The sequence below is a fragment of the Syngnathus acus genome, chromosome 4 (genome assembly GCF_901709675.1).
Source record: "Syngnathus acus chromosome 4, fSynAcu1.2, whole genome shotgun sequence".
Taxonomy (NCBI): domain Eukaryota; kingdom Metazoa; phylum Chordata; class Actinopteri; order Syngnathiformes; family Syngnathidae; genus Syngnathus; species Syngnathus acus.
In genome coordinates this window covers 9,395,792-9,421,055 of record NC_051090.1, presented here as the reverse complement: position 1 = coordinate 9,421,055, position 25,264 = coordinate 9,395,792, and the positions used below count along the sequence as shown (strand labels likewise).

The window sequence follows — 25,264 nt, the reverse complement described above, 5'->3', positions numbered from 1 at the left end:
TGAGAGCTGTCATAAGAATCTTTATTTGCAAGGTTCATGAACTAATCGGCGGCGGAGATAAATCCATATACAGGCACGGGTGGGCATGGAAAACACGCTTGATGATAATTACTACTAATCATGATGCGATTATGACAGGAAAAACAAAAAATGATGTTTGGCATTGTGTACACACGCGAGTGTTCACGATCACATGCAAAAAAAAAGTGTTGTGATATAGATGAATTATATAATTTAAAATGTTGGCTATGGAAATAGTCTCTTTTTTTAAATACAAAAATAAACTGAACAATTTGTGACACTGAAAAGCGTTCACGTCGCACTGAAAAAAAACAACAGTCCCTTCTTCAACAACCACAACCGACACGCAACTTTCTTGTACTTTTCCTTGAAGGCCCGGCCTCACTAGCTTGCTGACTCGCGTTCTCCATCTTGCACTTGCCAGTCACTTTGAAGAAAAAAAAAAAGCATGAAGGTGTGGACAGGGACGGATGGGCGTCCCCTACAGGTCATCGCTCTCCACGAGGGATCCTGGAGGCAGAGGGCTGCAGTCGGGGAAGAAGGCCGCCTTGACGTCCACGCCGCGCTCTGTCAGGGCGGCGTAGCGGCTGCTGGATGGTCGCAGCGTTTTGGCCTTACGTGCGTTCGCCGGGTGCTGCCACTGACCTGGTCACACCCACGAAGATTGGGGGGGGGGGACACAGATAGAGTCAGCACATTTCAGGACACAAGACAACAGCATATTAGGATTCTTTTGACTTTTTAATTCAATTTAAACTTTTCCTTGTGATATTATGGTTTGTTTCTAGAAGAATTATGATTAATATACTAATAATTCAGTTTCTTGTGAAATACAACTTTGTAAATTTTCCTACTTTGGAATTCAAACTTATGATGAATCCCTTGAACAACCTTGGACTTGTTTGTGCTGTTTTTTTGTTTGTTTCTCACCAAGCACGTCAAGGCGGGCGGTGCTGGAGACGATGCCTGCCTCGCTCTTGGCCGACACTGTGTACCAACCGGCATCCTCCTTATAGGCAGGCTGGATGATCATGCACAGGTAGCCAGAGTTGTCCTGGTGCATACTGTCACCCCCCCAAAAAAACAGCAAAGAACACAGAGTTAGAGGAAATTTATTAGTTTATTTTTCTTTCCGGGGCACCCGCTCACCTGATTCTGTCCGTGTTGTGCGTGAGTGATTCGTTCTCACGTTTCCAGAATATTTGCGGGTAGGGGACACCGCTGACGCGACATTCCAGGCGGACAGGGTGCCCATCGGCCACAGTGGTGTTCTGGAGCTTCTCCGTGAACGACGGAGGTTTGTGCAGCTCTTTAGCTGCACAGGCGACACGTAAAAAAAAAAATCACATTAGTGCTGTTTCTTTTGGGTGTAATTCCACTGTTGACCACCAGATCGCCACACTAATTTGATATTGTCCATTTGACTAAGAAGATAGACAAATACTTCAGCTTAGTTTGTCTGAAGATTATGAACGTCGTATCCTCCCTCTTCAATCCTGCTTTTTATGCCTACAGAAAGCAAGCTTACCTGCGACGATGAGCTCGAGATTGAAGGAGTTTTGCCCGGCGCGGTTGCTGGCGATGCACGTATAGATGCCGGCGTCGCGGGCGCCCACGGGCTCGATGACCAACGAGTGAACGCCGTTTTCGCGCACCAGCATCTTGTGGGCTGAGTCAGGCCGGATGGTCTGACCGTTGAGCTGCCACACCAGGTCTGGGGTGGGCAGCCCGCTCACCTGCAATCAAGACACCACTTTTGAGTCTGCATGTATCTTCACGAGAGTGCAAAGGGTAGTGACTCATACATCATGATGCCAAGAGAAAAACATTTCAAAACCAAATAAAAAGTAAGACTGTGGGTTGCAAACCGGCACATAAAAAAAAAAAGAATTAAAGTCGTATTTAAACAACATTTTCAAACCATTTAAAAACAGAAGCCTGCTAGCTTAATGTTAACATATCACGTGGAACACCATAGACAGGCTATTGAAAATTAGCATTCTAAACCTGAGTGTGTGTGTGAGACTGGCTGAGTTTCTGCCATCTGGAATTTTCTCTGGAAAGTTTTGGCAGCCTTGGTGCGGCGTGGAAATAAATAAACGTGTGCTATGAATAGCGCTGACATTCAGACACTGGGCTGGAATCACAGCAGGAAGAATTTGTGTTTTATTATCTTCTGACATTTTCCTAAAAAATCCCTGAAGGCGAGACAGGGAGACCACATGCGAGTGGAAAACAAAAACAAGTGAAAGAAACTAAGAATTACCCCAATAGCGCGAAGACTAGTTGAGTTAAGACTCAAATAAGATTTTGTTTTTATGATTAAAATGTCTCACCTTGCAGTCCATGCGACACAGTCGTCCCTCCTGCACGATGAGGTCGCCGGGTGCCTGGAGGAAGTGCGGGCGAAAATGGCGCTCCTGGATGTTGTCGTTCTCGTCACCACTATCTCGGGAACGCGACCTTGGCCTGGATGTCGATGAAAAGAATCATTCAATGAATAAATAAATATTTTATTGACATAGAGCTGTATTCTCTATTATTTCTTTGGTTCATATTGTACTTTGAATTTTTTACCTGATATACTTGATTTTATTTGATTTATTATTATGACTTCTTTCAACTTTTTAACTACATTTCTTCCTCATCTTCATTCTGTCACCAACCACTTTAGTGAAGAAGGAGGAAAGCAAAACAAACGTGCCCTCTCATTAGCACAACGGGTCCACAAAAGAAGTGTGACGCAAGCCCGCAAGCCGCTGCAGGCCCTGACACGTGTGTGTGTGTGCGTGTGTGTGTTTTGTCTCTCACCTGCGCATGTGTCCCGGTGTCGAGCGCTGGCTGCGACCTCGCTGGTTGACTGCCTGCACCATCATCCTCCCCGTGCAGCTCACCCGGCCCTTTGTGTAATACAAGCATATGTCACCGGGAGGCGCTACGAGACAAACATCCACCCCGTTTATTATGGGAAGACGCCAACCAGCAACTCCGTGACATAGGGAGAGCACGTTTTATTTATTTATATATTGATTGTAGGTTGTTTTCTTTTTAAGAAAGCGCACATTCGCACCTCAGTCAAGTGTCGTCAGTGAACTTGACATGCTTGGTGTACGGCAAATACTGAGAATGTATGATTTAGTCATTTTGGCACCTCAGGGTTTCCGGCCATGATGGTGTAGTTGCCGTCGTCATCGAGGGAGGCGGCAGCCGTGTGCAGCGTGCACGTGCCATCGGCGGTGCGACCGATGCGGTAGTGCTCGCTGCGCTTGGAGATCTGCTTGCCATCTTTGAACCAGTACACCTGCAACATGCATCTCGTCATGTACAGGCAACACATGCTAATATGATACATGAGGAGTGTCTCTTCAATTTGTCAGCGTCCAGGTGGAGTCACAAAAGGCTCGGGCTCACCTTTGGTTTGGGGTCCCCATGCACCTTGCAGGTGAAGGTGACGGGCATGCCCTCAAACACTTTGTAGTGTTTGAGCTTGTTTTGAAAGGAGGGCGGGGCCCCGTTGCCGGGCACGTGTTCCTCGTCGTGCTGTACGTCGTCGTCCGATTCCTCGACGGGCGAGCGCTCCAGCCGGAACTCGATCTCGCTGATCAGGCGCTGCTCGAAGCTGGACACTTTGTACTCCTGACACACACGAGAAAAACAAACAAACATATTAGCGCCAGACTGACGTAGTGGCCGTGTACGGACCTCAAAATGCACCACAACTTCCCATCAAGCAAAGCGGTGAGCATGCTTAGAAGCAGGAAGGAAGGAAGGAAGGAAGGAAGGAAGGAAGGAAGGAAGGGACCCTCTTGACTTGAAACCCAACCCTGGCTAGAAATTCTATTTTGAACTTCCACTTTGACCCTACTGAATGCTTCCATTGAACGGTGTTGCCCCAAATGCACAAAATGGAGGCTGTGTGTGTGCCCTCTGAATTCACAAGACACACTCGGTGGAGGCGACACTCTGCATCAACATGCCACTTGAGGGAGGTTGCTGTTCTACTTTACAATGTTTATACTTTATACACGCTGGCACGCACACCCACTTGTCCAGAGTTCACACACCTCATCAATGGTCAGATTGAAAAGCACATGCGCAATCTGTTGTGCAAAAGTATTGGGCCGCACACAGGAAGTGTATCTGGATGTAAACATCGAGGTGGAGCCTGTAAAACCACTTCAAGTATGCGATTATATAGTGTGCAAAAGTATTGGGACAGCTAGTGGAACTGGAAGAACATTGGGAAATTTACTCTGAAGAAGTTCAAGAAATGGTAGGCTGTTATGAATTGTGCAAAAGTATTGGGACAAGAACAGGAATGGAAAATATTTGGAGTGGGAAGGTCCTTTGGAGCCCCGACCTTTGTGTATGAATACCTGCGTGGTGGGCTCCTCCTCGGAGTCCTGCGCCTTTAAGACGGTGGCGACGTTGTCAGCGCCCAGCAGCCTGCGAGCCATCTTCTCCTCGTAGGTTAGCCTCTGCAAGCATGGATGCATGTCAGCGCGGGTTAGTGTGTGAGTAGCGCTGCGCACACACACACGCCTAGTTGAACACTGTTAGGAGCTGTGTGTTAAGGAGGCTTTGCAAATGGGGGTGGGGGGGGCACACACACCTGCTGCCCGTTGCTGACGCGTTCTTCCTTAAAGCGCAACTTCCTCTCCAGGTCTTGGATGACGGCGTCCTTGGAGCCCTGGATGTCCGAGTCGGAAGCCATGCGAGGCGTGCGGGTGGCCGGCGACTTCTTGGGGAAGGCTTTGCTGCTCCAACACAAACACAAACGCTCTTTTTAAAATTCAAATACGAAAATGAATTCCACTAAATACAGACAAATAGATTTGTAGTAAACACCTTAAGTTGTAAAATTATATGTGATTATTTTATATAATTAAAATTATGCTTGAGCAAAGGATGAGTAGTTTTACTTTGACTTTTCTTAGTCCGAACATTCTATCTGCCCCCTTGCTGGTGTTTATCAGCCCTTGTCCAGCTCCGACATTCCTCAGTGGTCGTCTTATCTCTGACAGTCGAAAGCAAGAATGCCAAGATGAAGGGAGGGAAGTGAACTGATGAAAATTTACTGACATGTTGAATTTGGAGGGAAAAAATAGTCCGAGGCTTAATGTACACGAATGTACATTATTGCACCATCTCGTTGCAGTTAGCATTTCTAGCTGCCACTTATAAAAAAAAAAAGAAAAAAAAATTTCCAGGGAGTCAAACCAAGCCCCAGTTGTGACTGCATCACTAAAATTGGATTTGGGAACTCACACAGTGCCGTTTCCTTTGGGAAGGCCCAACGCGTTGACCGTGGGGCTAGCCGGCATGGTGGGTGTGGCCGGCAACATCGAGGACAGAAAGCTGGAAGCCGGGGACGGCGGGACGGAGGAAAAAGGCGAGGACGCGTCCGAGAAGGCAGGGGACACGCACGCAGGCGGAGGAGGCGGCGGGGGAGGAGGTGGCGGCGGTGGCGGAGGGAATTCCTGGGCGCCGCCCGACGGCGAAGGCAGGTTGGCGGACACAAAGAAGGGCGGCGGCGGTGGTGGGAAGGAGGGCGAGCCGGGCGAGTCCATGCCCTTGGAGAACGGCGGTGTGGTCATCTTGCTGAAGGCTTTATGTGAGCTGGGCGGGGAAAGGGGGGATGACAGGCTGGAGCCCGAGGAGCCTGAGGAATGGGCGGCGTACCCGCCGCCGACCCCGCCGGGGTTCTGGGCGGCGATGAACTGCTTGGGCCGCGCGTAGTTGAAGGTGCTGGCCTGCATGGCGGTGCTGCTCTCCAGCTCCTGGAAGGAGGGAGGAGGAGGGAGGGGCGGGGATGGCGAGTCGGATGGGAGCGCTTCCTGCGGCGGAGGCGGGACTTCCTGGTTGTGCTGTTGCCAGAAGGCGGCTTCCTGCTGCTCCAATAGAATCTGCTCCTGAAGCTGCTTCAGTTGCGATGCGTTCCTGCATTCAAACAACAACAATCAGAGTTTTCTTTCACTTTCTTTTTTGTTGTTATCATAACAGGAGTCCGCCGGGTCACATTTTACAACGTCCTGTTTCCACAGAAGAAGAGGGGGAAGACTAAGCTCATGTAAGGGGGGCACAGTATGGATTCGGAAAAAACGGATACAAAACAACATGGCTCATCTCACCCATTGCCACAAAAATAAACTAGATAAAAAAATAAAAAAGATGGAAATGCACTGCTATCGCGTCTTCTCAAGAGTAGCCAGACAACATTATTTCAACGAGTATCGGCAGCGGAAGCAAAATCACTTTGGATGGTTTTGACACTTCCACCTTGTTGTCATGTACGTGTTCGCTTCGATTGCAATCACATCCCACGGGTCGATCTCAACTACGCTGACAACCGCACCTCAGGAGAAACCACGGAAAGGTTCGCCATCTGGGTGCAAAACACACACACACTTCAGCATCAGCAAGCGACACACGAGTGGCAAACAACAGGAAGCGCTGATGCGACACTTATCTCCTCCATGCATTGTCAACACGTTTTGTGGACAGCGGTGGGCTGATAAGATATCAGCACCATGCTGACTTTCCTTCATACAAGTCAGATACGGACCATGACATTAAACCGCCCAAATGTGATGAAAAATATAACTTTATAATTGAATGACGTACTGTACATGGAGCCAGTCTTTGCAGTTGTATTTGTCACTCTTTGCAGGGGATAAGTAATATATACTTGTGGCTATTGATGCCTGTTGTGATGCCCTAATGTGTTGAAATCTGCATTGCTTAAAAGGGAAACACATGTTGTAGTTCTAGTTTTTGTTTATTTCTACTATCCATGGTGGCAGCCATCATTAAAACTGGTCAAAGGAGCAAAAACATGTGAATAGATTTTTTTTTTTTACTGTGAATTATTTCTAGTCTCTTTATTCTGTTTAATCATGAATAACCAGCAAGACAAGCGACGGTTCCAACAGTCACTGAACACCCAAAAAAAAAATCTGCAATAAACATGAATGTAGGTCAGTTTAAGGTTGGAACTTTGAAAGTGCCTGTTGAATCCAAGGCACATCCCAGAGGTAAAGATAATCTAAAGTCCCCCGAGGGGTGAGCTCAAGTGCCCCCCCTCAATCTTTTCCAGATGTCCAACAATCACAATATCATGCGACCCTGAAGATTATTTTCCCAACAATCCTACATCATATTATTTTTTTTTTTCAAATCACCACTCGCTCGCGTCGGTCCAGCGTGGATAAGATGCATTTGCTCCTTGCATTCCCCAAAGAGCAAAAGAGTTCTTTTACTGGAATAGTTTGGCAGCTGGCGGGCGTTCTGCAGCAGCTTGATTTCCTTTTTTGGCTGTGCTCGACTGTGAACGCTCTAGCACCAGCGGAGAGGAAACTTTTTTCTCCTCTCCCGACGTTCCAGACCTTAAATAATCTATTCGTCCATCTATCCAAGAATACCACATTATGACTACCACATAACGCATCATATGTTAAAAGCATTAACGTAAAACAATATTGCTAAAACACTGTCAAATCTAATAAATACGATTTCATCCCCAGATCTGTGACTCAAGACAAAGCTGCCGCGTTTGACTATAATGCCCGCCGCTCCTCAAACATCCCAAGGCCTGACTAAAAGAGGGAAGTGTTCCTCCGTTGCCTTGACAACGCAGCTGTGTTTGCGCTCTCGGGACGGGCAAGTGACTTTGAAGGCGCTGCCCTCTCCCTGCTCCTCATTCCAGTTGTGACACCGCATTTCGGTCTCGCTCTGCTTTCAGTATAAATAGCCGCCGCCGCCGCCGCTGCTGCATGGCCGCAGCTGGCTGCCTCATTTTACAAGCCAGCTGATGACAGGAAATGTTGAGGGGGGGTGATAAGCATGCATGGCCGCTAATGAGGCCGTTCCTGAATGTTTGCAAACAAGGCCAGCCAGGCGAGACAAGCGCCACATTCAGGGGCCATAGGAAATGTGAGTGTTGACTAACAACAGACTCCTGAAGGTGAGTCAGGCGACACCAAAGTGCTACACCAGCTGATTCGGCCCTCGGACAAGAAACGCGTCATCATTTCTCAACACCGACAACCATCACATCCGTCAACATTGTGTGCGTCAGAAAAATAACAGCAAATACATTATTTTGTAGTGTTACAAGCAATACAAAGTATGATAACGTAATAAAATAGAAAAAAAAATAGTTGATTGGTTCAAGGCCTAAGAAAGAGAATGAGCTGGATGAATGAAAATACAATATCCACAAGCACATAATAAAATGAATACTAAAGGCTTCTAATATTTCATAACCCCCCCCCCCCCCCCCTTTAGCTAGCCCTGCTAAAGTTCCCAAATATGGTTCCTTGCCTCAATCCTGACCCCGAAAATAACTGCTGCAACTTTTACTTTTTTTTTTTTAAAGGAACGCTTATGTAATTAAGTCATAACTCAGTTGAAAGTGGGAGTTCAAACCCTCACCGACAGCTTTGGCAACATTTCTGCTGATAGGAATGTTCTGGGACAATCCTGGCTGACCGTTCCCCCCCCCCCCCCCCCCCCCCCAAAACACGGGACACTCAACATGTCACACGTTTGTAAAGCAGCAAACAAATAAAGTCGATTCCTCACTTTGCCTGCTTTTGTCAGCTGACTTGGAAAAGACTTTCTCCAACAAGGCCCATTTCCAAAGGACCCCCCTTCCCCGTTCCCTTCAAACCCGCCTCCTGGCTCTGCGCAGCCTTTAATTGCACACACACACACACACACACACACACACACACACACACACACACACACACACACACACACACACACACACACACACACACACACACACACACACACACACACACACACACACACACACACACATGCACAAAATAGAACCAGACTGTTTTCCTTTCAAAGGCAGCACAAGAGAGGCTTTTTCTTCCCTTGGCGTCTCACATTACACGTCCACCACTATCCTTCTGCCACTTCATCCATCCTCCTCCTCTCTCCCTCGATCACACAAGGAATGCCGGACGCATTCTTTTTCGGATCACAACGCAACAGCATCTCCATCAAATTGGATTAGCAGCAGCAGGAGGAGGTGAAGGAGGAAGACGCACTTCAAAGAGTTTGTCATGACAAGAAAAGCAAACAAAGCAGGACGCTACCTTAGTCTAATCCCAAACACACAAACTCAGGAAAACTATTCCAAAAGTCCAAATCAAGGCGCAGAGTCTGTCGAACAACTTGACCGGCAACTTTCAGTCCAAAGCAAACGCTTGAGATGCTTTTTACCTTTTGAGCGCTCGGCGTCCTTTCCGTGCAGGAGCGTGCAGACGTCTGCGGCCCTGTCAGGTAGCAGCGACCTATATAGGGAACGCTCGGCGGCCCAGACGCTGACAGACGCGCTCCGACTCCCTCCCTCACTTGCTGGCCCTCCCGCCCTTTGCATGAGTCAGGCTGTCTGCCAACAAGGGCCTCCTCCTCCCTCAGCCTTCACAATAAAAGAACTTTCAGAGTAAAACAGCTTCCCTGCCATGTCCTCCAGTCGCTTGACAAAGAGAGCAAATGCTTCAAGTTCTATCTACCTGTGGGAAGAAAAAAAAAGTGGGATCCAAAGCATACCACATCGCATCCTCCTCTATCACAACAGAGCAGAGTAGAGATTCTCCAATCACACACAAACATGTGAGTGTCACTGTCATAACATTTATAAATCAGTTGAAAGGGTCACCCCAATACAACAATACTTTGGGGAATGACTCATTTCTATTTTGGGGTGTAATCCACCCACACGTTGAATGTGTTCCAGTCTGTTGATGAATCAGTGTGGATGGATGTCGATGGGAATGGGGGGCCAAGTGGATGTCGGTGTGAGTGTGTATTGGGCAGGGGGTCCGGGGTCAAAGTGACATGAGGTCAGGGTCTCTGAGTCATTTCCATTGTTGACTCACTACAGTGGGCAAAATGTAAAATATCCTTGATTAGCAGACGAGCAGCTAACATAACATACTAACAAGATGAGTTTCAGGGTCTATAAGGAGATCAAGAAAAGGACATTTGAGCGATCGCCTTGACTGATGTGTGTGTGTGTGGTGCTCCGTGTTCAGCAAACCGGAATGTTCTTTCCGGGGAACCGAGGCGTCTGCTGTCTGCTGTTTAGTTTCCATTCTGTCAACTCACGAGTCCACTGAGGTCTTCTGTGACCCGCTTCCATCATTCTGTGCACCCCCCACCCCCTTAAACTGCTCCCCCTTCTCCGTCCTGTGAGTAAGGTCAGCTCCGACAGCTCTCTTCCTTTTTTGGAAACTTTCTCCATTCCATGCTGGTCATTCTCGCGTGAGTGGCCAATAGCGTGGCGAGTTGGCCTTGCGTCTCAGCCAATGGCAGGCCTTCCATGTCCATTTAAGGACTGCCCATCTCTCAACGTACGAGGCCATGATATGATTTTTCTCCATTCTCATTCTGCACCCCCCCCCCCCCTCCCCTTTTCGGGCCTCTTTCTCTTGTCTTCCTTTAGGAACGGGAGCCACTCTCACTTTTGCTGGCTGGAGAAACCACATCCCAAGCACACATGCTGCTGCTTTTGCATACAAAACCACAAACAACACCTCAGCGAGGAGCCATTGTTAAGACTTCATTAGAGAGTTCATTACTTCCACTTCCACAAACACGCTGTGAGTCACGGCGGAGATATTCCACCAATGCTTGGCAGCCAAAAACGCATCGGTAACACGACATCAACTCAGCTAATTGGTTCGTGTTTGCAAATGTTGCTATTTGCAAAGAGACAAATTAATCGGCACCATATATCATTGACATGTTTGAAGTAAATCCTTAAATAAAGTGAAGAATGAAAATCTATCAGAGTTAAGGTTAAGAACTAATCATCAAATGTAGGATCTGAAAACAGGATCAAGATTGAGATCTGGATTAGGTCAGAGTGAAGAGTCAAGACCTGAATTAGGAGTAAAATTAACATCAGAATCAGTGCAAATTGCAGCATTAAAACAGCGACCAAAATCAGGATCAGAATCAGGATTACGATTCTGAGGAGAATTAGGATCAAGTTTTGAATCATAATTGAATAAATCAGGATAAGCACACAAGATCAAGATTGAAGATTAGAATCAGAACCAGTTTCAAAAAAGCAACGAAATCAGGTTCAGTTTTATGCATTATTATTCATTTTTGTTAACCATAGTAACTTTGCTTCCGAGTCACGTAATCACGACCAATTGAATCAGACACTTGAACTTGAAGTCTGCAAATTCAAATGCTGAAACACGACTCTGCTGTCAATGCGCGTACAGGCGGCAGCTGGCATATTGTCATGGCAGCGGAATGCTTTTGTTTACGGGATTCCCCGCTTTCCTTTTTTAACCCTTTCACACCGCGATCAAGTCTCCCAGCGGCGCCTCCCTGGCGGCGGTTATGATTACGGTTCAGCACCCCCCCCTCCCTTCCTACAGACAGGCGGCGGGGGCAAGTACTCACAGTTTGGGTTTGGGCTTGGTGGGAAGTGGCGGGGCGGGCGACAGCTTTCCAGGGGTGGGGGGTGAGTCTGATGGGACTCGGAGAGCAGAGTGGTCAGATCGAGGCGGAGGGCGAGGGGGTGGTGCAGGTACCACAGGTGGAGACGGTGGAGAGGCGGGTTGGCCGTTGGGCACGCCGCTCATCTCCTCGGGCCTTCCCTCAGCCTCCGGGCGCCACAGCGCCACTTCCTGAAGCGGCATCTTGGGTGGCAGTTCCAGCAGGCTGATCTCAGTGGGCGGGGGCGGTGGGGGGAAGGACACCCCATCCAGTGCAGAACTATCTCCAGACATGCCGTTACTGGAGGAGGAGTCCTCGGCTCCTGAGGGGAAATAAACATCAGGGAGAATGGGAATATTTTATTTATCCCCCCCCTCACTCTGGCTTTCATCTAAGTCAGTGTCTGTGTATCATCTCATCTCATCTCAAGCAGCCCCCACTCAAATTCAGCCACTTCCTGTTTAGTCAGTCCTCCCCCATCTGACTGTGTGATGCACTCACTTTGGCACGAAATGAACCCTAACATCAGGTACACTTGAGGTTTCAAAGGGGTGGAAAATTTCCCAAAGTTTCAAAGTTTATGATCCCAATTCTGATCTCAGTCATGATCCCAATTTCATCTGGACATGGTTCTAATGTTACTTTTAAACTTGATTCTGATTGTAATACTGATACTGCTCTCAATCTGATGCAGATTCTGATGTCAAGATTAACACTGATTCCAATCCTAATTCCAATCTCAGTCTTGATCCTGAGTCCGATCCCAATTGAAATAAAATATTTGACACACCTGCTGTTACAGTTAGTTGGGCGGAACTGTTGACTGAACCATACGGGTTGGAGGCGGTGCAACAGAACAAGCCTCCGTCTTCCGGAAAGGCCTCGGCAATCACCAGGGTACAGATCTCATCTGAGGAAGAAAAAAAATAAACAGTATCATAATATGTGTGCTGTGGGGTCCCACAGGGATCATTGTTAGGTCATCTGATTTTCTCAATTTACATTCATTAAGTTTGAAAACTAACAAAATAAGTTTTTCTGTATTCCTTCCTTCCCTCCTCTTTCCTTCCTTGCTTACTTGGTGGGTTCCTTCCTTCCTTCCTTCCTTCCTTCCTTCCTTCCTTCCTTCCTTCCTTCCTTCCTTCCTTCCTTCCTTCCTTCCTTCCTTCCTTCCTTTTGTACCTGCCTAATACTGTTTGAGAATTGACTTTAGTTTTTTAGTTTGACTCTGGTTAATCTCCCTTTTTTCCAAAGTGCAAATCTTTCACCGTGACTCTTTTTGGATCGGCTGCACCATTTGAACGTGCGGCGAGTAAACGTGGCCTCGGGGCTAAAGCAGTAAAGTGGAAACGAGACACCGACTCCAATGCTGACACGCTATCCGTTTGCAAATGAGACATGACAGACGCATGAGACGTGCAAGTGGAGGACGGCAGTTTCTATGTCATTTACACACCGGTGAGTCAAAACAAGCGTCCGTGCAGGTGAGTCATAGTCTGAACAGCAAACACCTGAATTCAGAGTGTTTGCGTCATCTGACTACACCGTTGAAGATTGTGAAGTCAGAAAGATGATCATAGAACGTACCTGACTCTGCCGCGGATCGGGGCTCTTGTGTAGTTTTCATACAGAGGAGAAAAAAAAATCAATCATTTTGATTGGCCAGGTAGTAAGACACAGAACAAATTTAAATAACAATTGCTACGTTCTGATTGTACAAAAGATTATCTAATATGATGATTAGCATAAAATTATGATTAGCATTAGCTTTAAAAGTTAAAGTTACACACTTTTCTGGAGAATTCGAAAATCCGGGGAGTCCAGGATCTGCTCGCCTTGGCGGTACCACTTGACCTGGAGAGGCGGGCCCCCACGCACCCTGCACTCCAGAACCACCACCTGACCTTCGGAGGCCTGAGTGTCCTGCAGCATCTGAAAACAACGACAAAGCGTGTCTTTAAAAAGTAGATTCATTTTGACAAGTGGGAAAAATTTGGGTCACTTACTTTTGAGAATGTAGGCGGACCCGAGCCATCGCCGCCATACAGTGACGACACCGGGCTCTGCGTCTAAGGGGATCAAAAGCAAACAAGAAATTTTTGAGGATGTGGCCCCGAATTGTCGTATTGCAACACAGCACGACTGGATCTTCACCCGTGGCGGAGGCTGCGACAGTGACTGGACCAGCGTGGTGCGATGAGGCAGCCCCTCCGGAGTTTTGGGGGACGACGAGCGTATGGTCAGGGACATTGAAGTTGTTTTCTTCTGTAGTCTAAAAGACCATGTGAACCATGTTTACTTTTAACTTGATGGCAAGGTCAGCAAATGATGAAGCATAAATAAAGACGTACACAGGCATGCTGATGGCTGATCTAGACTTTGACGGCGAACTTTCTCCGTCCGAGTCTGAGGAAGACGCTCCTGAAACGAGATTGAGAACAAAGTTTGATTTGTGTTTTTATAGTTATTTACTCTATTAAGCAAGCTACTCATGCCCAAATATGCTTTAAAGAATTTTTAAAAAAGAGGAAGAATGGCGATACGCAAAATAAGGCGGTGAGTGACCTTCGATGTAAACCTCAGCCGAGGTATTGTCCGCCCCGAGGCTGTTGGAGGCCACGCAGGTGTAGCGGCCTGTGTCGTCCTCAAAGGCCTCGGCAATCACCAGCGTGTGCAGATCGCCATCTCGCAAGATGTGGATGTCGGGGGAGTTGTGCAGCTCGCGACCCTCGCAGAACCACCTGCACGAGCAGGACATTTGAAGTGCACATTTAACTGTTAGTTTGGAATAAAAACATGTAAAAAAAAAGGAAAAATAATCATTTATTTTGTGGTATAGAGGCCTGCTGGTCTAATAACGACTCATTCGCAGCCTTCACATAAACACACACACACACACACACCTGCCCACGCCCGTCTGGGAGTCAAGTGGCGAACACCAGCCAAGCCCGAGGCCGGAACGCATTTACGGGAAGGAGGTACGCCCTTTCCGCCCTGTTCCCTCTAACCTTACCTAAAGTTGATTTATGCTACAGAAGGTGGCGTTTGTGTTTGAGACCAAAATCTGGGTTATTTAAAGAGACGGTACACGCACGGCGGCATTCAGCAAGAATTGACACCTGACAGCGTGAGCGGGAGAAAGTGCCCGTAGAGAATTAGTCAAATGGTGGCGGCGAGAGAGGAAAGAATGTGGAAATGATGATGACAGGTGGAGCAGAACCCGGCCGGGCGTGTTGCGCCGTCTTATCGCGACAGGAAGTGCTTAGACTTGGCCGATGTTCTCATTTTAGCACGTTAACACAATAGAGAGCAGACTTGTTAAGAGGAGGGATAGAAAGTACTTCAACAGACGACATACCATGGAAAAAACAATATTCCAATTTTGTTTGGGAACGTGATCGAGTGAGAATCGTTCAAGAGAAACTAACAGCTCACTGCTAAAAACTCACCTATTCGCGAGGAGATCTCAGTGTCACAAAACATTGTTGACAGAAGACTAGTGAGACAAGTAATATGTGCAAAAGCACTCTGTCAACTTTGAGAATGCGACTAGCTAGTCGGCAAAACTGATCAGGCCGAAGAGTCGACGACTAAAATGTCCCAAAGCAGCCAACAATAACGTCCCGGATGAATCAACTTTAATGGTCCGGCATCATCGCACATAATTACTCAGCCAATGTCGGCGAGAAACAGATGTTATCGTTTATTTCCGTATGGCGTGCGGCAGTAAACCATCTACCCCCCCCCCAGAAAAAAAGCCTCATTTGAAGAGGAAGGGAGGGTGCGTGAATGTAAAGGTGGAGATTCTTTTCTTGGCCTCGGTGTAGCCTTACCACCCATTTCCTCTGCACACAAATGCCATTCCCAGAGCTATTATTCAAGACATGCTGAGTGAAGGGTCATTCACCTCCACATTGGTGACACACACACCCAACATGTGTGCCATCCTGCTCATCCACCTTCCTGCCAACAAGCGGGCACACAGGCAACATACCAACCATTGAGGGACAAAAAAAAAAAGTTTGCCGAACTGAAATACGTTTTCGTGCACCGGCCGTCCGAGTGCGTGCAAAGAGCCACCTTGGCCTGCGTTCGCCCTGTTTTTAGTTTTTCCGCCGCTGACGGAAAATCTGCCGGAGCGGCTTTCTCTCGTTTCACCGCAAACCTTAAAAAGTGTCCCATGCCAGATGGTGGCGATGCGATCTGGACAGGAAGCGTGGGAGAACGTTCACGAGCAAACACACGTCTCATAATTGATGTAGGATGCAAAAAAAAAAGGGGGAGGCGAAGAGGACGTCCTTATACGTGTTTGTCTGTTGTGGCTCCAACGTTGCAAAGCTCGGCGAACGGCACGAGTTCAAGAAAAGTGCACTTGGACCCGCAGAGCTGCTCTTTAGACTTAATTACAATCTACAATAGCGACGTTCGAAGAGAGTGAGCACGAGAGAGCGTGTGAGAGAGAGACTCTTCCGACAGAAGGCAGATGATTGTTCTGTTTTTCACGCAAAAGAACCCCAAAAATTCCAAAATCGATGCACATTAATTTTTAGGGTTCAACAGTTGGTATGGCAAGTCGTTATTAACCGGGCAAAAGACCTCGCCAGCACATCAAGACTTTCAAAATAAAAGCTCAGAGCATAATGGTTTCATGTAATTGGACCACGGGGCGGCTTATTAACAATCGCAATCAATAAACAAGCACATTATAAGAATGCTTTTATTTTAAAGGCCTGATTTGTGACAGGATGTCCTTGTCCTGTTGTTGCTCTCGAGTTGCCCTGTGTTGAACCCTTTTTACACAATATGAAATGTTGCCAAATGTTGGACAACAAAGGTTGAGAAATACTGCTTTGAATGTTGGACCATTCTGCTTTAGTCAGACTTTCTGGAATGAATTACTCACAACAAACAATGTTTCACTGTAAACAAGAAAATCAAGTGCTAATGTGAGGTCAAACATTCTAAAAAAAAGTAGTCAACATAACTTTAACATGTCTTTACTCCATGGTCCTTTTTGTCAAAGAGATAATGCAGATCAAGTCCTTTAAACTTTTCAAACCAGCTTCAGCACCTTTTGATTACACGTGACAAGCAAATGGCGGCTAACATGCTAAGCTAACGTAGCAGTCTACCATCTTTATTCATCAAACAGATGGAGTCGAATGTACCAAACTTGTCACAACAGATTCAAAACTGTCATTTGTTTCCAAAACCTTGCTCAAATACCAACAAAGAAGGAAACATTTGTGTCTCTGATCTTGAAAGTAATTCATCACAGATTTTTCCGCACTGTCTGTAATTATTGTAATAGGGACAATCGCAACTTGTGCGTCAAAGCGGAGGCCGGCCAGAGATGATAAACGCAGGAATGCTGCACAGTAAAACTGAAGAAGACATTTCATGACAGACGGGATGCATGCAGCGAAGGGTCAGGCGGAATATTCTGGACTCGGTGGACAGCTGGGGTATGACGAGGATAGAAGGGCCCTAAATCGGAGTTGGCGATCGAGACCCGACGATTCACGCATTATTCGTGGGGAAATTCAAGGAGTGAACCAATAATCCTTACAATCTGGCAAAAATAATAAATCGTTAGTCTGCAATTTAAAAGTCAAACGTCAAGGTATACTCGGCTACAATGTATGTGTGTGAGCGTTACACACACACCACTAAAATAGGGAGAGACATATGCAGCAGCTGATCTACACATGAGCACACGTTTGTCACCAAATAAACAGACATTTAACTTGCATTTAACAAGCAAATTTAATGTCTGCCTTTAAACATGAAAACAGGCCTTAGTGATTCATTCAAGCCAAACATGATCGTTTCTCATTCCATCATTCACCTGAATGGCAATGATGCCTTTTTATTATTGAAGGTGCCAATACATAATCAATAGGTCTAATCAAATACTCACAAATGTGAAATATTGTGCTGAGCCGTGCAGTGCCGCTCCCTGTTCTTGTCGTCAACTTCTCAGCCTCGCAACCACACATACACAAACACACACAAACACATTGAGAGTGACACATGCCCGGATTTACTGGGTGAGGAGGGCGGGCGTGGGAGCCCCCCCCCCCCTACCCCGACCCGCCTCACCCCGAGTCGCCAAATTCCACACCAGATGAAAGAAGGGTTGCCAGAATAGACATGAACAAAATCAAAGGGAATCTTTCCAATTTTGGAAATTGGTCTGGGGGGAAATAATGCCTTGGATTTAGCGTTCACGAGCCAGCAAAATCTTGTGAGACATTAAATTTGTTAACCATGAGTATGTTTGCTTCTTTTTGGATGAACCATTTGATGCACTTGATCTAATGCGAGCTGAAGCAATGTAAAAGCAAAGCAAAATAAAATGATTTAAAAACACAAAAGTACTGGAAAAAAAAGAAAATGAATGTTCAAAGAATACACAAATATTTTCAAAAAATTAAATAAGATATTTGACAAATCTTCCAAATATATGCAATTATACAAATTTAAATGCATCCATCCATTTTGTTCCACTTATCAGTTTGCAACAGCCTGAAAAAGCAGGGAAGCCCATCCTTCCTCCTCATCTGTCCTGCAAATTTGTCAAATCCCGCATGGCACAAGGAGACAGTCCTCTTAAGGATGCCACCGAAATAGCTGCCGGCCGGGATCAGGCCCCATCTAAAGCGACTACTTTGGAGGGGCGGCACCTGGCAACGGGAGGACAGATGGCTGCAGCCTTGTTGCTTCTGCACACGCACGAGCACTCGAGCAGAGAGTGATCCCAAAAGCCCGTCTAAAAGCGAATTTTCCTCCGTCAGCACGCAGAAAATAGTTTTGGTGGTTAGTGCGCTGCTCTCTCGCTCGCTTTCTGTTTGTAGAGGATTACATCCATTCACACAAAACTGCTGGGGGGGGTGGGGGGGGGCTTCTATTTTGCTCAGGGGAGACCCCCCAGAGTGAGATTATTTGTGGAACTTGTTACTAGGAGGGGCCACACTTCATCTGTGAAGCTGTGTAGCAACTTGAGCGGCTAAAAATAAGACAGGCGGCAAAGGTCATTGTATTGATTGAATTTTTTAATACAAGCCGGACGGCAGTCAACATGTTAGTCCCAAGATTTTGCATACGAATGTGGTGGAGTCCATCTTACAAATGTTTTAGGACCCATTCCCGACCGGGATCAACAGTTGGCCGAAAAGCAGCGGGCCTGCTCCAATTTACCGCTCCGCTTGGGCAAAACACAATCAATTTGTTGGACGTTCGGACGGTTTCCGTGACCGCGCTCATCCATCTTGTTGACATGGAGCGCCTGCAGCTGGCTGAAGGCGCCCGCATACTAACGTCCTGGGAAACAATAATCAAACAGCGAATCGATTTGTGGTCACGGTGATGCGGGGACTTGGAGGACCCTCTGAGAACGTTCTTTTTGTATTTAATGCAACTTCGGACTGTCAATGTGGAGCGTTTAAGCAACTGCACTTCTGCCTCATCTGCTCATAAAACATGCAGAGACCCGACATTTGTTTTTTTACGGCTGTATTAAAGATGTCGAGACACAAAAGACAAAATGAATGCAGCTCCACATCAAACGCTGCCTCCTGGCACATCCAGGAAAAGACTCCGAGAAGCCAACAAAGGGCCCATTACTGTAAGCCGAATGGCCGTCAAGTTACGGAACAGGTGAGGGCGAGCAGACGCGAAGCCGAGTCGAGCCAAACTGAGATAACGCAACAGTACAAAAGCCATGACGTCACGCTGGCCAAGTTCCCAACATTTCTGTGGCCCTCTCCGCGCTTCAACTGTCATGTGGCTTCCAGTGAGTGCTTGCTGGACGCATTAAAGGCTCAGACTTGCTTTTCATTATGTTTTGTCATCCCGCGGTCACAATTACCGCTCACAAAGGCTTCTTTCAAGTTTACGAGGCTCAGCCTCAAAGTGTTTCGTGTCACCACGATCGGATTGTTGTCAAGGCTTTATCTCCTCGAGGCTAGACTATTGTAACGCACTCCTCATCGGGATCCCTAGCAAGAGCCTCCAGAGGCTTCAGTACATCCAAAACAGCGCTGCTAGGATCCTGATGAGGGTGCGGAAAAGCGACCACATCACACCCATCCTCCGTTCTCTGCACTGGCTCCCCATCAAATACCGAACTGATTATAAGATCGCCCTCCTCACTCACCAGTGTATCCTCGGACATGCTCCCCCATACCTCAAAGAACTCCTTGCCCCAAAACCTGCCACCCGAAGCCTCCGCTCATCCAATTCACACCTTCTCCACGTCCCGAAAACCAAGTTGCGCACCATGGGCGACCGGGCCTTCTGCCATGCAGCCCCCACACTGCGGAACTCCCTCCCCGACCACCTAAGAGCACCCCAATCCACTGACTCTTTCAAAACCGGACTTAAAACTCACCTCTTTACTCTAGCATTTCCGTAATTCCTGTTATCATATCCTGGTTGTCGTCCAGCTGTTTTATACTTGTCCTTGCTTTGTTTTCTTGTTTTTACTTGCCATGTAGCACTTTGAGATTCCTCCGAATGTAAAGTGCGTTATAAATATAATTTATTATTATTATTATAAGCGACGGATTAGAGGGGATTCTGGGATAGTATGCAATAACAACCTCATGGGTTGGAGGAGTAGAAGTCTCACCTTGTTGGGTGAAACTTCACACCCTGTCTCCAGGCGACCTTGGGGGAGACCGCTGTTGACATGCCAGCGAGAAATAGCAACGGGTGAGCATCTGAGCAATTTTTTTTTACTCCCGATATCTTTACGCACATCAGTTATCGTGATGGTGAGACGCAAACAATACGTCAAAGTGACAGCCTCGCATCCTCTTGCGAAATCTCGCCGGATTCTCCACCCGTGCGAACTGACAAAAGCGAAAGCAATCACACCGACCCCTCGTGATAATTTACTCATATGCAGTATTTTTATTTGAAATAAACAGTTCTCGGAGTCGGAATAGTTTTCTGCCAAATATCTAAATCCAGATCAGTTTGACCCTAGTTAAAAACTGTCTCCCATGGAAGCGCCCACTCACTACTTGGACGTCAAAGGCAAAATGACATCAGGGAGTGCTCTGATTTCCTCTTTTTATAAAGCAACAAATTTCTCATGTTTCCTCCGGCAGACATGAGGAGGAGTTCAAGTGAAGTCTCGCAGTCGTTAAAAGAGTCAGCATTACAAAGGGGCTGCGTCATGAGTCAGCAGCCGGTCACCTGCTATGACTTCATTCGACTTGTTCCACTTCTCACTGCTTGGGGCCATCTGCTCGTACAGTAACAACACATGGCGCTCGTCTGCGTGAAAGCAAATGTGGGGATGAAGAAATAAACGAGTCTTTTTGTTTTCAAAAGCTAATTAAAGCCACTGACGCGCAGCATCGTTTAGGGATCGAGCACCGGTGGCATTTCTCGGAAGCAATTGTTCAAAAGGTCATTCTCGCTTCGATGGGGAGTCGAGGCCGAGATGATGACAGACTCCCTTCACCAGAGTGCACTACAATTGAGCAAACTGGATTTTCTAGATATTATTGAAGGTATTCTTGACTCTAGCAAAGGGAGACAAACTGTGGCCGACAAAATGAAGGCTGAAATCCGAAATGCCTCTTTAGAAACTTCTTTCATACAATAAAAGTGAGATAAAACCACTCTGAAGATATCATTTGTTGAAAGAAATTGCTTCAGACACACGGACTCATAATAATATGCTGCCCTCTAGCGGTCACTGTACAGACGTGCAGTCCAATTGACAGATGAGAGAAAAATAGTGTGTGGGAGTGTTTGCGTGTGTGTGAATGTTTGACACGTCTGGAAAAAAGACCAAAGTGTATTTTTAGCATGCTGTGAATACCTAAGTTGTTTTTGTTAAGTGAATGGTTTTACTTGTATATGAGTGTGTGTGTGTCCTCTCAAAAGGAATAATATCCAGACATAAATTAGACGTGTCCCTGCCTCAACTGGATCTGGTACTGACATTACTGTACCGTGTTATAGAGAAAGTGAAAGTCAAGCGAGCCCGTGGACACGAGCACTTTTTGGCTGGGCCTTATCGACAGCACAGCGGTCAGTCTGGACTGTGTCACTGATACCTGCACATTTGCTTGGCTGCTGTCAAGACAGTCTGCGAACGCTCACTAGCACATTCTGATGTCACTAAATTGGGAGGTCATTGGGTACACCAGCAAATTTAGCAAAATAATAATATAATAATGTATTCTTGCATTTGTTTGGCACTGGTAGACTTTCATTGAGTTGAATTATACAACTTGCCAAATAATGACCCAACACTTACAATACACAGTACTGTTCTGCTTTCTGCCAAATAATGAACACCCATGTAGCTGTATTGCTTTACTTCATGCCAAATAGTGAAGCCACATTCAACCGCTTGCCAAATACTGACCCCCCAAACAGTGAAGTCACATTCAACTGCTTGCCAAATAGTGGGGAACCGTCAACACAACGAGCGCAATCAGCGCTTTCACACAGAACTGATGTTGGCCACAGCTCACACCCGGACACTCACGCAAAGAATCGTATTATCCTTGCCAAATAGTAAACTAAACTGGTGCGTGTGTACCTGATGAGTAGCGGCGGGGTTCCGCTGACTCTGCATTCCAGACGAATGGGGCTGCCCTCGGCCACCTCCTGACTCTTCAACTTCTGCACAAAGCACGGCGGTGACAAAGGTCCCGATGCGGCCGGGGCCGTCCCAGCGTGTTGGCGCTCGGGAGCGGCCGGCGCTCCCTCCGGAGGGCCCGCTTGCTGCGTCTCCTCTGTTTGGCAAGAGGCGGCGGGCACGGCTGGAGCCCCCCGAGGGCCCGGCCGCTGGTTCCCAGGTGACAGATATCCACTATCCGGGCTTGACGACTCCGCTTCCGCCCCGTGCTCTTGCTGAGAGGAACCTTTAAAGATGGAAGACAGCTCCTCAATGAAGGTCGCGGCGCGGCTGCAGAACTCCGAGGCCGAAGACACGCGGTCGTTAAACTCCAAGCTTTCGTGGAGTAGCCGAGGTTTATCCTGCTTGTAAACCGGCGGGCCCGTCTTGACCCGGCCCACCTTCTCAGATGAGGACACATCAGTCTGACTAAGAGGTGGGCTGGTGTCATCCGTGCTAGAAGCTTTAGCTTCCTGGACAACTTGACTGTCCTGCGAGGGGGTCTGTTCATGGTCCAGGTGCTGATCCTCCACCGTTTCCTCAAAAGCCTCCCTGGCCAGATCCAGGCTGCGGTTGATCTCATCGGCGCTCAGGAAGGCGGTGAGGTCGGCGAAGTCCCCGTCGCCAGTGTCCAGGTCAGCCGGGAGGGCGGCATCCCCCTCCAGGGTGGCGGCTACACCTTCCGCAGAGTCTTTGAGCAGCACAGAGATTGGGAGTAGTGGCTGGTTCCAACTCCCGTCCTGCATCCTGCAAAACACCAAACCAGGCGTTGGGTTCCGTGATTTATCGACCAGTACCGTACTGTATTTATACACGCAGACGTTACTTAAAATATGGCCCAGGCCTATATATATTTCACAGAGCCTTTTTGGCAACCTTTTGAACGCGTGGGGTGTTACGAAACAACCATGTACGTATCGCTACGTGCTCGGGTGCCTGATGGCGTCCCGAGGAGCAGCTGCTTTTATTTTTAAACCCGCCGGGGCCGTGCCGCAGGCACCTCGACGCCCGCCCGGACGATGGGCCGAGCCAGAGGAAGGGGGCAGGGCTGACGGTGAACATCCCATGAAAAATAAAGTGTGGAGCATGTTTATGAAGGCAGAATGCAAAGTCAGCGGCCACAAGGTGGAGGACAGCATTAAATTTGAATGCGGAAACTTTCACACGACACCACACGAAGCCTGCCAGGCCTTTGGTGAAGGATATTCAATGGGATCAATTTGTATTGCGCAGGAGAAGAAAACATTCCATGGAAATTTATCACAATTTAAAAGGAAGGGATAATACACAAACATAATTTTGTCATATTTTTCATTCTTCGGTAATCAGCAGAAGACCATGAGTGGGCTAGGTTACGCTAATATTTTTTTACTTTTGTGACACATTGTCTTTTATGACATTAACATGTTATGAGCCAATTTGATTTGCATTTTCTGTCCTCTCAATCTAAAAAAAATGAATAAAAAGATGTCAACTAAAAGTTTTGTCCGATTCACTGATTAATCGGCAGCTTAATCGACTATTAAAATAATCGTTAGCTGCAGCCTTACAGCACATTTTAAAAAACACAACTGAATAGTAGCCACATCTGTGTCAATGCTGTGACTGCTAGTTTTCTCCCACCCCAGCCCTGACACGAAATACTAAATAATTCCTGATCAAAATGTGAAATAATAATCCCAACAGAACACACACTCGCCTTCAAGTGAGCTTCTCGTCCAAACTTCCTTCTTTTCTTGCGTTTTGGCCTCCCAGTTTCGCCTCGGGAATGAGCCCAAAAAGGAAGAAGCGGCCTATCTTTATTGGTCCGTACGGGAGCTAGCGGGACCACCTATCGTGTTCAGGGTCCGATGTGCCTCTGCGGTCCCCGGTGTGTGTGTGGTGATGGTGGTGGGGGGAGGTAGGGGGGCTAAATTTGGCTCTCCCCCGACTCGGGTTTCACAGCCGGGCTACTGGCAAGGAGGGAAGTGACATTAAGGTATTGCACCTAATGGATGATTGCAATGTGTCACACAAACAAACATAACTTGTGTGCTTGCATCTGGGGACAAGCGAGTGCACAATTAAAGTGACGACAAGATCCGTGATGTCACAGTGTCGGTGTCACGTGCTCTGTGTAGTGTCATGCCACACGCTCCACTGTGTTTCATCTGTAAATGGACATGGGGGAAACTCAGCACTATTGGGCGGTCAAGTCCTAATAGACATGTCATTCACTTTTAACGACTTTCGTGCATCACTGTTTTATTAAAACAAGGGAGCTGCAGATATGGCAAAAAAAGGTACAATTTCACACTATCTTCAAACAGGCTCTGTTCTTGACAAAGGCCTGGTACTACCACAACTGATGGGGAAAAAAAAAACTGGACTCTGAACAGGCGTTTGTGATTCAGCAGCTTGGTCTGTTGGACCAGACCGCAGCGTTCGATACGATAGACCAAACTATTCTGTTGGCTTATTTCCAGCACCACGCATTAGTGTGCATTATTGGTGGTGCTCTCGAGGGCTAGAGATGCGACTTCACAGGCAGGACTTTCTATGTTTGCCTCACGGTTGTATGGTGTTCCACAGGGCTCAATTTTGGGGCCCATTGTATTTGCCGCGCCTGAGTTCCATCCTAAGAAGGCATTGTATTTCCTTTCACCGCTGACTGTCAGATCTTTGTCCCGCCAAGCAAAAATGACACTTCTTAAGCTACTTTAGTCATTTAAGGAGGAAATCACAGCCTGGATGACACTGACTGAACTTCCAAATCAGACAGGGAGCTACAGTGCCAGCCGGGGGCTTCTACGCTTGGCTGCAGGGCAACTGTGACCATATGAGGAGCATCCCAGGGCTCAGAATGGCAACTTTTGGAGCAAGTCCAGAGACAGCGGAGGAAGCAGCTCGAGAGCCTCACTTCTCATCTATTTGTGGGCCCACGCTATTGCATTTAGTGCTCTTGCTAAGCTATTCCGGGTTCTTCGTCAAATCTACTGATTACAGTGGAGTGGGCTTGAGATAGGCCCGGAAGGAATTTCCACTGATAAACACGCACCCATGGAACATGTGTATTCGTCATCACGCCACAAGAGTGTCATGTATTTAAAGGTTTAAAATAGCAAGATGATTTCACTGCAA

At 47.2% G+C, this 25,264-nt stretch overlaps 1 protein-coding gene across 4 annotated transcripts; it reads right to left on the bottom strand.

Annotated features, from left to right (window-relative positions):
- Positions 1 to 24,296, bottom strand: palld (palladin, cytoskeletal associated protein). 4 transcript variants are annotated; one of them, XM_037249657.1, is made up of 21 exons: positions 23,844 to 24,291; positions 22,067 to 22,891; positions 14,065 to 14,240; positions 13,851 to 13,920; positions 13,654 to 13,771; positions 13,506 to 13,568; positions 13,290 to 13,431; positions 13,087 to 13,110; positions 12,290 to 12,409; positions 11,464 to 11,821; positions 5,290 to 5,961; positions 4,634 to 4,778; positions 4,398 to 4,499; positions 3,433 to 3,657; positions 3,173 to 3,322; positions 2,833 to 2,921; positions 2,358 to 2,490; positions 1,550 to 1,757; positions 1,171 to 1,336; positions 952 to 1,085; positions 1 to 666 (listed from the first exon to the last, which is right to left on the bottom strand). In XM_037249657.1, the coding sequence occupies exons 2-21, from the start codon at positions 22,888 to 22,890 to the stop codon at positions 503 to 505; spliced, it is 4,083 nt and encodes a 1,360-aa protein (XP_037105552.1). In that variant the 5' UTR covers position 22,891; positions 23,844 to 24,291; the 3' UTR covers positions 1 to 502. The 4 variants fall into 4 exon arrangements, with proteins under 4 accessions (XP_037105552.1, XP_037105553.1, XP_037105554.1 ...); XM_037249658.1 differs by lacking the exon at positions 4,398 to 4,499 and having other exon boundaries at positions 23,844 to 24,296; XM_037249659.1 differs by lacking the exons at positions 22,067 to 22,891; positions 23,844 to 24,291 and adding an exon at positions 17,420 to 17,516.
- Positions 24,297 to 25,264: the final 968 nt, after the last annotated feature.

What these genes read in the sequence shown, in the direction of transcription:
- palld (XM_037249657.1), bottom strand. Translation starts at nt 22,890, where the DNA reads ATGCAGGACGGGAGTTGGAACCAGCCACTACTCCCAATCTCTGTGCTG. An exon ending in TGTCGCAGCCTCCGCCACGG is followed by an intron (nt 13,569 to 13,653) that starts GTGAAGATCCAG and finishes TGATCCCCTTAG; the next exon opens with ACGCAGAGCCCGGTGTCGTC. An exon ending in GTCCGCCTACATTCTCAAAA is followed by an intron (nt 13,432 to 13,505) that starts GTAAGTGACCCA and finishes CGTTGTTTTCAG; the next exon opens with ATGCTGCAGGACACTCAGGC.